At 41.5% G+C, this 12,834-nt stretch overlaps 1 protein-coding gene across 3 annotated transcripts in view; it reads right to left on the bottom strand.

The window, feature by feature from the left end:
* Positions 1 to 5,847: 5,847 nt before the first annotated feature.
* The window catches only part of dtnbp1b (dystrobrevin binding protein 1b), a 34,370-nt gene continuing 27,383 nt past the window's right edge, over positions 5,848 to 12,834 (bottom strand). For 2 of the 3 annotated variants that reach the window (XM_008422059.3, XM_081612644.1), the window contains exons 2-4: positions 12,551 to 12,718; positions 9,188 to 9,331; positions 5,848 to 6,537 (exon numbers count right to left, since the gene is read on the bottom strand). In XM_008422059.3, the coding sequence (XP_008420281.1) occupies positions 6,197 to 6,537; positions 9,188 to 9,331; positions 12,551 to 12,718 (653 nt within the window). In that variant the 3' untranslated portion in view covers positions 5,848 to 6,196. The remainder of the gene's footprint in view (positions 6,538 to 9,187; positions 9,332 to 12,550; positions 12,719 to 12,834) is intronic. The other variant, XM_081612645.1, reaches the window with a different exon arrangement.

Genomic DNA, 12,834 nt, shown 5'->3' with positions numbered 1-12,834 from the left:
ACGATGTTTCTTATTTTCACATTTCTCTACTACATTTCTGGATGTTTTTCAACAGTTTTTTTTTTTTTGTCAATCATTTACCTTCACAATGCTTCGTACTCTGAATGTTTCACAAATCCTAAAATAATTCAATTTCAAAGGAGTTTTTTTTTTTTATGAAGCTTTATCTGCTTTTTCTGGATTATTCTCTCATGCTTAATAATCCCAAAAGTAAGTTAAATGTTGTGACTCATCCAAGTTTCTTCAGAGCTGTTGTATAGATGCTGATGGTTGTGGGCAGAAAGCAGGAGCAGTCTGTATTACGATGATAGATATAATGAATGTAATAAAAGTGTGTCATTAATGAAGGGGAAAAAACTCATTCCAGACTTTAAGTAAGTTTAGGGTCTGGTTCGCAGAGTATGAAGTTGTATTTTTCCCCCCCAATTATTCAATGGGGGGAAAAAACTAACCTCAGTTAAGTAAAATAAAATTGTAAACAAAACTTTTGGAATTGTAATGATTTCTTTTTTAAACAACAAATCGTTTTGTTTAAAAAACGTTTTAATTAAGTAGCTAATTTTTGTCTTGTGAACAAAAAAAATTATTTGCCAAACATAAACTTTTATTTGCACACATCAGGAATCTTTTGTGATTTTGGGCCCTGCCCACGACTCATGTGAGAATCACAAGCAAAACTTTGAGTCACAAACAAAACCTTAGAATATTAAGAAAAGTTTTCTGACAAGCGCAAAAATTTTGTTTTGCAAAAAAAAATTCACTTCATGAGACGAATGTGTGATTAAATGTTTAAAAAAGTTTTTTAAGCAAAACTCAGTAGGCTTTTCTCATGGTGACATACATTAACAATTCAATATTTGCTTTTGTTTTGTTTTTTTCTGCAGTTCCACATTAAAGTTTGATGCAGCTCTGCTTTCCTGAATGGACCATCTTCATCTCCACTGCAAGTGCAGCAAACAGGCAGCTCTTTTTTATAGATTACAGTCACTAAAAGGTTGCATTGTGCCCTTGTTTATATTTTTAATAGTGTAATTCTGTAAAGACAGAAGCTCTGATTTACATATCTTGCTAAATTGCGGGTTTGAATATTGCAATACTATAACAAAATAGACCTGCAGAAAGAAATTACTAATAAAATATCTTACGTATGCTTAGTTGTATGCTCTATATAGAGATTCTCCTTAGTTTTGATTGTATATCTCACAATTTTGTAATTTATCATTGTTTATTAAACTTTGAAAGCTGAGAGGCTTTGTTAATATTCTGTCCTAAAATACGGTTGGATGTGCCCTTTTTTTTTTATGAGCTCCTGCCCCTTTAGTGGTCTCTGCACGGCCCTGTTGTCTGTAATGCTATTTCATGAAGAATCCATCTTATTTAAATGGCGCTATTCATTCATGTTATTTAGCTTAAATATCTGAAACATTTTAGTGAAAAGAGAGAAACAGAAGAAAACACTGTGCTACACTAAAAATCAGTAAATTAACTCCAGAATCATGACCTGTCTTCATTCAGAGGCTACTTCAGATTCACTGTAATACAGACAGCTACTCTGTTCACAGCCATCAGCATTTACAAAAACGTTTTGAAGAAAATTGGATAAAAGGTACAATAAATTGATTTTTGAATGTAATTTAAACTGAATTGGAGAGTAGTCTAGAAGTGAGAAGTTCTGTTTTTTACTGAGATGAATTGACGCAAAATTACACAGAAATCTAGTAAGTGATCGATTTATAGATTTACATCAAGGTAAACATCCATCCATCCATTTTCTTTACACCCTGGTCCTTTAGTGGAGTCAGGAGGGTTGCTGGTGCCCATCTCCAGCTAACGTTCCGGGCGAGAGGCGGGGTCACCCTGGACAGGTTGCCAGTCTGTCACAGGGCAACACAGAGACACTCGGGACAAACAACCATGCACACACACACTCACACCTAGGGACAATTTAGACAGACCAATTAACCTAACAGTCATGTTTTTGGACTGTGGGAGGAAACCGGAGTGCCCGGAGAAAACCCACGCATGCACAGGGAGAACATGCAAACTCCATGCAGAAAGACCGGGGCCAGGAATTAAACCCAGAACCTTCTTGCTGCAAGGCAACAGCTCTACCAACTGCGCCACTGTACAGCCCTAAATTGCATTACATTTCCCAAAATTATTCTTTACCAACCATCAAGCTGAAACCAACATCTCTCCCAAAGTTTCTTGGAAACAAACGTTTCCAAGAAACGTTTGTTTCCAAGAAACGTTTGGAGCTGGAACCTCCCGGTTCCTGCTCCAAACGGTGGAGCAGGAACCGGGAGGCCAATGGGACCCACGAAGAGGCTCCGGAGACTGGCGAGAACACTCAACAAAACCCTGGAGGCCAGCCGAGAGACCAGCAAGCCTTTCTATGAAGCCATGGAAGCAGGCCGGGAAACCGATAGGACCCGCAACAAAACCCTGGAGGTTGGCTAAGAGACCAGCGAGTCTGATTTTCTGGTGACGAAGGAGATTCTGGTGACGAAGGAGACCTGAGTTCGATGGCATCAAGTTCCCATAGCACCGCAGTCCTGCGGGCCTCAAGCTCTCCTGCAAACATCTTTTAAGTGATTAGCTCTTCCACCATCAGCCCCCAAGTGTCAAGCTCCACTGACACCGCAGTCCTGCTGCCCTCAAGCTTTTCTGCCACCGACAATCAAGTGTGAAGCTTGGAGCCCTCAAGAGACTTCTTTATTTAGAAGTACTAGAGTTCGACCCAATACCTCAGTGTGCCTGTTTTATACATTTTCACAAGAGTATTGGTGAAGCCCCTGACCACACGTTTGAATATAGATGGCTGCTCCTGTGGCTGGTATGTAACCGACTGACTGTCTTCATGGGTTTCTTCTTCAGATGGCTGCTGGCTCTGCTGCTCCTCTCTGTCCCTCAGCCTACTGTTCAGCTGTTGAATTTCAAGCTCCAGTTCGGTCCTCATACGCTCCAAGGCGGTGTTTTGCTGCTCCAACGCGGTATTTTGCTGCTGGAAGGTGAGGCTTCTCTGCTGCAGGACGGTGCGATTCACTTTCAGGGCTTCGTTTTCTTCCTCCAAGATGTTGTTTTCCTGTTCGAGGATGTCGTTTTTCTCCAGCAGCTCGTTTGTTTGCTCCAGCAGATTGTCATAATCCTCCTCCAGTCCGGTGATATCCTCCAACAGTTTGGTCGTTTCCTCGTCCAGGATGGCGTTTCTCTGCTCCAGGAAGGGGTTTCTCTGCTCCAGGGCAACGTATCTCTGGTCCAGGTCGGTGTTTCTCTGCTTCATTTCGACGTATCTCTGGTCCAGGGTGGCGTTTCTCTGCTCCAAGGCAACGTTTCTCTTCTCCAGGGCAGAGTTTTTCTTCTCCAGGGTGGAGTTAATCTGCTCCAAGGTCGTGTAACCCTGCTCCACTACAGTGATTCTCTGCTCTAGAGAGTTGTTAATCTGGACCAGGTTGGCATTTATCTCCCCCAGATCGTTGTCTATCTGCTCCTGGGTGATGTTTGTCTGCTTGAGGGCGATGTTTCTCTTCTCCAGGGCGATCATTTCCATTTCCAGGGCCATGTAATTCTGCTCCACTGCGGTGAGTCTGTTCTCCAGGGTGGTATTTCTATGCGTAAGCTTGTTGTGCGTGTCCTGCAGAGTGGCCATTTCCTGCTCCAGGGTGGTGTTTCTCTGCTCCAGGTCGTAGTTCTTCTGCTCCAGGCCGTCGTTAATCTGCTCCAGGGTGTCGTTTATGTCCTCCAGAGTGTCATCTATTTGCTCCTGGGTGGTGTTCGTCTGCTCCAGGGCAGTGTTTCTCTGCTCAAGAGCATTGTTTCTCTGCTCCAGCGCGGTCTTTGTCTTCTCCAGGGCGGTACGTCTCTGCTCCAGGGTCATCTTGTGCTCATTTAAAGTTTTGTTCGCTGTCAACAGATTTTCGAATTGCTCATTTTTATCCCGAAGGAGTTTGTGTTTTTCTTGAGCAGCCTGTTCTATATCCGTCTTCAGCTCCTCATTTGTTTGAATCAGATGTTGTCTCTCGATAGCTATCTTGTTAAGGTCTTTCAAGATGCCTGTGAGTCTTTCCGTTTCTCTGGCTAAGCTCTGTTCTGTTTGATCAGAACAGGATGCCTTACTGCTCTCACTCATTATTAAGTCTTGTGTCTGGACAAACGTGTTTGCTTTTGACAATCGTAGTTGCTCTCTGAATTCTGCAATGGTTATGACCGTACAGCTTTGTGATGTCACTCTTGTACCACAAGAGCGACATCAATTCCCTTTGTGACATCAATTCGCATGATGTCACAAATTGATGTCACTATCTCACCAGAACAACTAGAAAACTGTTGAAGTTTGAATAAAAACAAACTTTACAGCTGAATGCAGCTCTGCTTAGCTCAGGGGTGTCAAACTCAATTTCCCCGAGGGCCACTTCAGCTTATTGGCCACCCTCAATAGGCCACATTGACGTTACAAATCAGGAGTGCCCAGGTGCAGTCCTCCAGACTGCAACTTTTAGATGCATCCCTCCTAAAACACACCCCAGACAAAAGGTTGACTTCCCTCATCACCAGCAACTCAGTTCTGTAGAGGCTTATAACGAGTCAATGATCCAGGTGTGTTAGAAAAGGAATGCATCTAAAGTTGCAGATGGTAGCTCTGGAAAACTAGACTTGGGCACCCCTAGCATAAATGTATGAAAATACAATGTTAAAAATAAATTAAACAACACCTTATATTGCTAAATAATGCTTTGGAGCGTCTTGTTAGGAAGCGCATTCAGTGGCGCAATGCAGGGTATGCAACGCATAGGGGTGCAGCCAGGGGTGAAAGTAAGGGGGTACGGCAGGGTACTGCGTACCCCTAAAATATTTAGCGGGGGTACGCAGTACCCTCAAGAGGGGAGCGGCTCTCTGCTGTAAAAAATCAATGGATTCACTGTGCAGCCGTGAATGCACCCACTAATCAGCTGCGTGACTGATTAGTTTTTTAAGAACAATCTAAAACATGACTTAATCAGTTAATAAATAGCCTTTTTTCCCATTTCATATTGTTTCTGAACTGTTTGTGCTTTGCTAGAGCAGCAGTGCAATATGTCGATCGCGGAAGGTTTTGAATCGATATCGACATTAGATGGCAAACTGAACGCAGCCAGGAGGCTGAGAGCAGCACATCCTCTGACTGGCTTTAAACGTTCGTATTTTATTAAAGAACAACAACAAAAAAATCAACATAACGTGCTCAAATTAATGACCCAACAACAATAGTAATCTCGGTGATTATTGTTTCAACAAGGTGTTGCGCAATTCTGTGCGTCTCGGTTCCATGATCAAAATAACGAGCAGGAGTTATTTTAAAGCAGGAGTTTAAAATGAACTAATCAACCACCTCAATTAACATTTAAAAAATGTTAATTGAGCCTCTGGATTGGGACAAAAATGACCAAATTGGCTGCATGAATGACTGAAGTAAACGCAGCTGATTTGACACAAAATAAAGTAATATGAAACTATCAAGCAAAAAAGGTAGTCACAAGAAGAGTTCTGTTGTATCTTGGCCCCCCCAAGATTAATTAAATGCAATTCGTGCCAGTTCAATTCAGTTTGGCTAGAAATACTTTAAGCTTAATCTCAAGTAAAGGGTGTTCTTTTTATTGAAAGATTTATTATTGATTCCTTTATTTTTAATTTTTGTAAATGCTTCTCTCTTTTTGAAGAAAAAAAAATATTGCTGAAATGTTTGGTTTGCTGATTGAAACTTATTGAGATTCACGTGTAAATAATATAGTCTTATATCCGGAATATAATTATAGCAACTTTCATACATGTTTTTTGTTGTTGTTGTTGTTGTTGTTGTTGTTGTTGTTGTTGTTTTTAAGACTGAGCAAGAAGCCTGTAATACCAAATCCGATTCTCTGAAAAACCTGAAACTATTTCAGTTCACTCTGAGCTCCCCCCCCCCCCCCCCCCCCCCCCAAAAAAAAAAAAAAAAACGGATCACAAACATCTTGGAAAAACATTTGATCAGACTGAACTTACATCACTGGTCTTAAGGCAAGTTTTATGTGGCAGTTAGTGCAACCTCAGTGTCGTCTCTCTGATGAAATGAAAGGTTTTTGGGAATAAAAGCCAATAAATAGAATACAATAGAATATAGATCTAAGTTTGATTTGGCAGCTCTGAGGGTTTTCACTCTTTAAATCAGGTCCATCTGTCCTCAAACCTGCTGCCTCCTCTCCTCACAGTCTCGACTGCTCTGATCCTCCTGGTCCTCTCTGTCCGCCAGCGCAGCGTCCGGGTGGACCTCCTCTTCGTCCAGGGTCACTACTACTGGGGGTCTTCTTCTCCTTCCACCTCCTCCTCCTCCAACAACAACACTGCCACCGCCTCTTCCTCCTTGCTCGGCCTCCTCCTCGTCCTCATCGTCCTCCCCGGCCTCAGTGTCCTGGCTGGCTGAATCCGTGCAGGTGGAGGACAGGGACGAAAGCTTGTGTCGGAGCTCGGCCTGTGTGGGGACCTGGAGGCTGATCTCGGTTGTGAAGGACTCAATGTCTGGACCTTTTAGATAATAGAAGGACTTAATTAGGGTCAATGAACAGAGAATGCTGTAGGAGCGACGGCGTCTTTTAGACGTGTTTATTTGGCATTAATCGTTTCTCTCTAGATAATTCAGACATTTGACATTTTTACCATCTAACGATGAGCTACAAATAAAAGTTGCTGAAGTTTTTTGAAATTTACGTGCAGCTGTGAATTTAAGGAATTCTCCCCAAAGAAACTAGAGATTGGACATTTACCCGCATACCGTTTAAAAATTTTCATTGCATTTTTTTTTTATGATTGTCACATAAAATCATCAAAAAAAAAAAACTTGGGAGTGTGGAGTGCATTTGAATTCGACCTGGTTTTGCCATAAAATCCAGTGCAACCAGTAGCCTCCCCAAGTTACTTAACTTGTTAAAAACAGGGACGCACAGCACACATGTGGTGGACGGTATTCTGGTCAAATGAGACCGAAACTCTTTGGCAGGCACGTGCAAAAGGGGTAGCTGGGGGTGCTTGAGCACCTGCCCTTTTTGCTCCTTGCCCCCAAGTGCCCTTTTGGTCAATTTTTTTTTTGTTGTTGGTATTATTATTATTTCCTAAGCCCTCTTCTGACACATAAAAACATGTGCTAAAATTCTTTGCTTTTTTGTTTCTTTTTTATATAAAATAATAAGCCCTCCGGTCACCTTCTTACCTTTGACCTTTTGCCCGTGACGCATGACGCAGTTGCCTCTCGCGCAGTGAGATAAAGCGGCTAACTGGAGCTCAACGTAGCGACCGTTCCAGATTACAGAACAGTTTTTGGTGAATAAAAAAACATTTTTGGTGAATAAAGTGGAGTAACTTGCTACTTGTCAGATGACGGAAATCGTTGAAGTGTCGTTTCTGCTTCAGCTCGGAGACGCGGTTTAAGCAGAGAGGTAATGAAATACAACATTACCTCTCTGAAGAACTACTGAGCGGGAGGAGAGAACCAGGTGAGGAAAAACTGTTCTTATCTATCAATTCAGTATTTTTATCATACACACATTAGGCTGTTGTTGTTGCGCTATAAGCTAGCTGCTAGCTAACGACTTTGCTAGCAAAGCTAGATAACTAAAAAGCGAATGACTGATATCTTTAATGATATCAGTCATTCTTTAGTATCGCTTATGCAATAAGGGCACATCGCCCGTCCAAAACCTGTCATCTCCATAATGGATATATGTCCGATCTTCTAATTTCCTTTGCTGCATAATGTAACATTGGATTTATTCAGACGTTAAGTAAATGTACCTTGAAGGAGAATAACACTTAAATAAAAGTCCAACAAGGATATTCATTTAGAATTAAAAATAACTCACCCTGAATTACCATGATAGATATAATGAATGTAATAAAAGTGCATCATTAATGAAGGGGAAAAAACTCAATCCAGACTTTAAGTAAGTTTAGGGTCTGGTTCGCAGAGTATGAAGTTGTATTTTTTTCCCCCCAATTATTCAATGGGGGGAAAAAAACTAACCTCAGTTAAGTAAAATAAAATTGTAAACAAAACTTTTTGAATTGTAATGATTTCTTTTTTAAACAACAAATCGTTTTGTATAAAAAACTTTTTAATTAAGGAGGTAATTTTTGTCTTGTGAACAAAAAAATTTATTTGCCAAACATAAACTTTTATTTGCACACATCAGAAATCTTTTGTGATTTTGGCCCTGCCCACGACTCATGTGAGAATCACAAGCAAAACTTTGAGTCACAAACAAAAACTTAGAAAAGCAAGAACATTTTTCTGACATTCACAAATAAGTTTGTTTTGCAAAAAAAAATTCACTTCATGAGACGAATGTGTGATTAAATGTTTAAAAAAGTTTTTTTTAAGCAAAACTCAGTAGGCTTTTCTCATGGTGACATACATTAACAATTCAATTTTTGCTTTTGTTTTGTTTTTTTCTGCAGTTCCACATTAAAGTTTGATGCAGCTCTGCTTTCCTGAATGGACCATCTTCATCTCCACTGCAAGTGCAGCAAACAGGCAGCTCTTTTTTATAGATTACAGTCACTAAAAGGTTGCATTGTGCCCTTGTTTATATTTTTAATAGTGTAATTCTGTAAAGACAGAAGCTCTGATTTACATATCTTGCTAAATTGCGGGTTTGAATATTGCAATACTTTCCTATAACAAAGTAGACCTGCAGAAAGAAATTACTAATAAAATATCTTACATATGCATAGTGTTATGCTCTATATGGATATGTTTGTTAGCTTTGATTGTGTATCTCACATTTTTGTCATTTATCATTGTTTATTAAACTCTGAAAGCTGAATGGCTTTGTTAATATTCTGTCCTAAAATGCGGTTAGATGTGCCCTTTTTTTGTTGTTGAGCACCTGCCCCTTTAGTGGTCTCTGCACGGCCCTGCTCTTTGGCCTACAGTTTAAATGCAAGCTGTGGGAAAAATACATCTGCTGCAGAGCAAACTGAACACCTGATTCCCGCAGTAAAACAGTTTCTTCCCTATTTTCTCAGAGCAGAGAGAGAGAGATGAGCCGAGTTTACCGAAAGAAGGACATGTGGAGACGGGTTGGGGAGGCTGGAGGTTATCCTGGCCCAGTCAAAAGTTGAGACATAAATTGAACCAGAGTTCACCGACATATTGCAGTGTGATTTTCTGTACATTTACCTGTGACCGGTGAGGCAGCGCTGTTGTCCTCTCCCCCAGAGTGCAGGAAGACATCCAGAGCCTCGTGGTCGGACATGTCCATCAGGTCCATCTGCTCCAGCATGTCCACGTTCACCTCCATGGACGACATGCTTCCTATTGGCTCTGGACACGACAGATCGCAGTCAGGTATCAGGGAATACCAAGAAGTGTGAAAAAGGCAGCAGCAAGGAGAGGGGTCCAAGAAGGAAGGCGCTTTGCTCTAAGTCGCAGTCATTACTCACCGATACAGATGCATAAGCAAATGATCACACACAAGCCAGATGGAGTTTGAAATGTTAAAGCAGGTATGATTGAAAAATAAATGAACAAAGTGCAAAAACTATGTAGCTTTAACATGACAGGAAGTACATTTACACACTATTTATTTATTTGTTTATTTTTTAATTATTTAACCGGACCTGAAAAATGACTTAAATTGAAGATTTTCTAGACTGCTTAGTTGAGTTGCTCTTGAGTGTGAACGACTTCAGCAAATATCTAATGTGAAAGCGACTGGAGGGTAAAAGTGTTAAAAACAGCATTTGTAGCAACCAGCCTGAGCTTAATGTGACTTGAACTGAACCAAGTTTAAAAAAAAAAAAACACTTTTATCTCAGCCTTTAACCAATTCCACTTTTTTTATTTGAGCATGAGTTCAATTCAAAGTCCTAAACTGAGAATATTTTTGAGAACTTTCCACCGCAAATGAACTCCTGCAATCGGTGTTTCAGCCAAACGTAACGAGGGAAAAAAACGACTGAATATCTGCTACAGTATTTAGAGCGAAACCTCTTTACTTATACACAAAGTAGACATTGTGTATAGATTGTGTTCATGTGAGGAAAAAAAGCTAACAAAAAAAACCGTTTTTCTTGGAGTTATTACTGTAACACAACGTCAACAGTTTTAGCATTTGCACTGCAGCTTACTCGGCTATTCTTGGGAATCACTTAGAAAATGGCAGTGGGAGACACATTATGACAGAACTGAATTATCAGCTGTGACGTTAACAGATTAGAGGAGTCATTAATTTTATGTATGAACTGCCTACAAAGGATTATACACGACGGGTATGTGACAAAAATTCTCCAACGAAAACGAGCAAACGTATTTCCAATTTTAGATGAAATCTGTCTTGTGAGCCAACACGCTCCTGGATTCACCACCTTGCGGGGGGGAGGGTTGGGGTGCAGAGCCCCACGGTTTGCCATAATGGTTTTGCTGCATGCATCACAGACAGCCGGTCCCGGCACTGACAGGGTGGAGGCTGGGAGGAGGGGGTCAGCGGGGGCAGGGTGGTGTGGGGGCAGCAGCACATGAGGGAGAAGCCGACGTGATTAGTTGTTGGAGCAGGAGTTGCTAGAAGATGCGTTTGCTACCGTACCTCAAGGAAAATGAGGAGGAGTAGAAGAGGGCGGCACAGGGAAGGAGAGCAGAATGAAGAGTCAAAGAAAGAAAGAAAGAGGGGGGATGTTATTTCCAAATAGAGGCTGCCTTAAAGTCTCCCTGCCCTTTAAGCTGCAACACAAACACATACAGATTATACACAACAGAATGTCACACCGGGATTAATTCAGACCGTTCTTGCATGCGTTTCTCACCATTAGGCCGTTTTCTTATCCAACATTTTTTAACGGAAACAGATCTAATTTGTGCTAATGGACGCTCGGTATGCAGACTCCTTCCAGTGCGTATCCATACGGCCCTTCTCGTCAAAGCCGTGCGAAACATGGGATGGATGACAGATTGCGCCCTGGAGCGGTGTCTCCAGCACAGGAACATGAATAAAACAATGATGCTTGGTAATGTTGAAAAGGTTTTTTGGTCCTCTCGACTGAAAACATCTTTTCCCCATCAGACAGCCTCTGACATGCTCCTGTGTTTGTCTTGGTGTGACCTTGCCTAAAAGGGTACCCCTGCTGGGAGGGCTCTTATTGCCTGCAGGGAAATTACACAGAGTAAATGCCTGTGTGCGTGTGAATGTGTGTGTGAGAGAGAGAGTCTGTGCATGTGCAAGAAACTAAAAGTAAAGTCCAGTAGAGACCAGTTTGGGATTATTACTGGGGTTATGGCGTTCACTTTGTGTTTTCTGTACGGGATTCCGTTCATGACAAATTTCCAGACTATTCTCCAGAGTTCTAACTCGAGTCCAAACACCGTAATGCTGTGAACACCGTGCATTATGGGGTCACCTCCGCTCTTAGGTTTGTAACACCCACAGATGTTTACACTTGAGCCAAAGGTTCCGTTCTGGTCCTAACGGTCCGAAGCACGTTCTTCCGCACGTTTGTGGCAAACGGTACTTCTCCTGACTTTCTTTCATCAGCTGTGATTTATGAAGTTGCCCACTCAACGGATTCTCTCCCAGAGTTACTATGGGCTTCTTGACTGCTTCTCATATTAATCCACCAATCTCTCTCTCAGGAGGTTCTCTCTTGTGCCATACTCCATTTTCACATGATGTATTGAACAGAGCTTGGTGAGATGTGGGATTGATTTATAACCTCCAGAAAATCCTGCCTAACCTGTCTTCTTTGGTCTTCGTTGAGGTATTTTGTTGTCTAATGTTCCCTACCAAACCTCTGATTCTGTGTTTTGTCAACTAAACTTCTGGGATAATCTTTCCTTAGATATTTTTGTTAGAAAGCCCACCACAATGCAAAAGTTTGCTTCATTTCACTGTTTTGTTTTTAGATTTTACTTTGAACAAAAAACAAAATAATCACTTCATTAACCACAAGCAGTTTTGACTGACGATAGAAACACAAACCCGACACATTTTCTCCATTCTTCATCCTTAAATCTCTTCCCTCTAGCTCTTTCTCTCTCTTTCCCCATTGCTCCACAATCTTCTTTCATAAACAGGTTCCAGGGGATTAACGGAGGAGGATGGATGAGTAAAAGAGAGAGAGAAAGGGAAGAAAAAAAAATCACATCCCAAACCCCAACAGAGTCTGCAACATCTTTTAACGCCGAGTCTTTGCAACTCCACGTTTCAGTCCAGTCCATCCTTTTGGGAATTTGAGCTGACTTTTGGAGGCAAAACTGGGTGTAAACCACAGCAGGATGCTATTGCAGTCGCATTGCAAGAATATATCTATATGGTCTGATGACATTCTTCAAAGCAAAAGCTTGAAGGATGGATCCTTGTTACAGTGCAACAGCGGCTCAGTGTTATCATATGCAATTAAAGTGGATAAGGTCTCTACTGGGAGCAGCGGGACTCAAACATTAAGCTCAATAACTTGTGGCTCTGTATTCTTTCCAGAATAAGATCGACGGAGATAAACTCATAAGCTCACACTTCCCGAATCATCAAACGAGACATTTTCTTCTTCTTACCTCTCCTCTCGGTGATCTGAAGGTATCCGGTGGACAGGTACTGCTCCATGTCTTGTTGAAAAGCCTCCTCAAAGAACTTCTGCCTCTCTTTCAGCTTCACCTGGGGCGTTGGGACCCCCGCTTGCTCGGCTCCGGGGACCTTCTGCGAGTGCTCCGCATCGAGCTCCACTGGAAGCGCAAGAGAAGTGAATGCAAGTTAACTTTTTAAAAAATATTTCTAACAAGCAACAGCTGTGCGCTACAAAAAAAAAAAAAAAAGAATAAAATGATGATGAAGTGGTGCA

The sequence above is a fragment of the Poecilia reticulata genome, chromosome 11, assembly GCF_904066995.2.
Source record: "Poecilia reticulata chromosome 11, P_reticulata-male-v2, whole genome shotgun sequence".
NCBI classification, from domain to species: Eukaryota; Metazoa; Chordata; class Actinopteri; order Cyprinodontiformes; family Poeciliidae; genus Poecilia; species Poecilia reticulata.
This window is presented reverse-complemented; position numbering and strand designations above follow the sequence as displayed.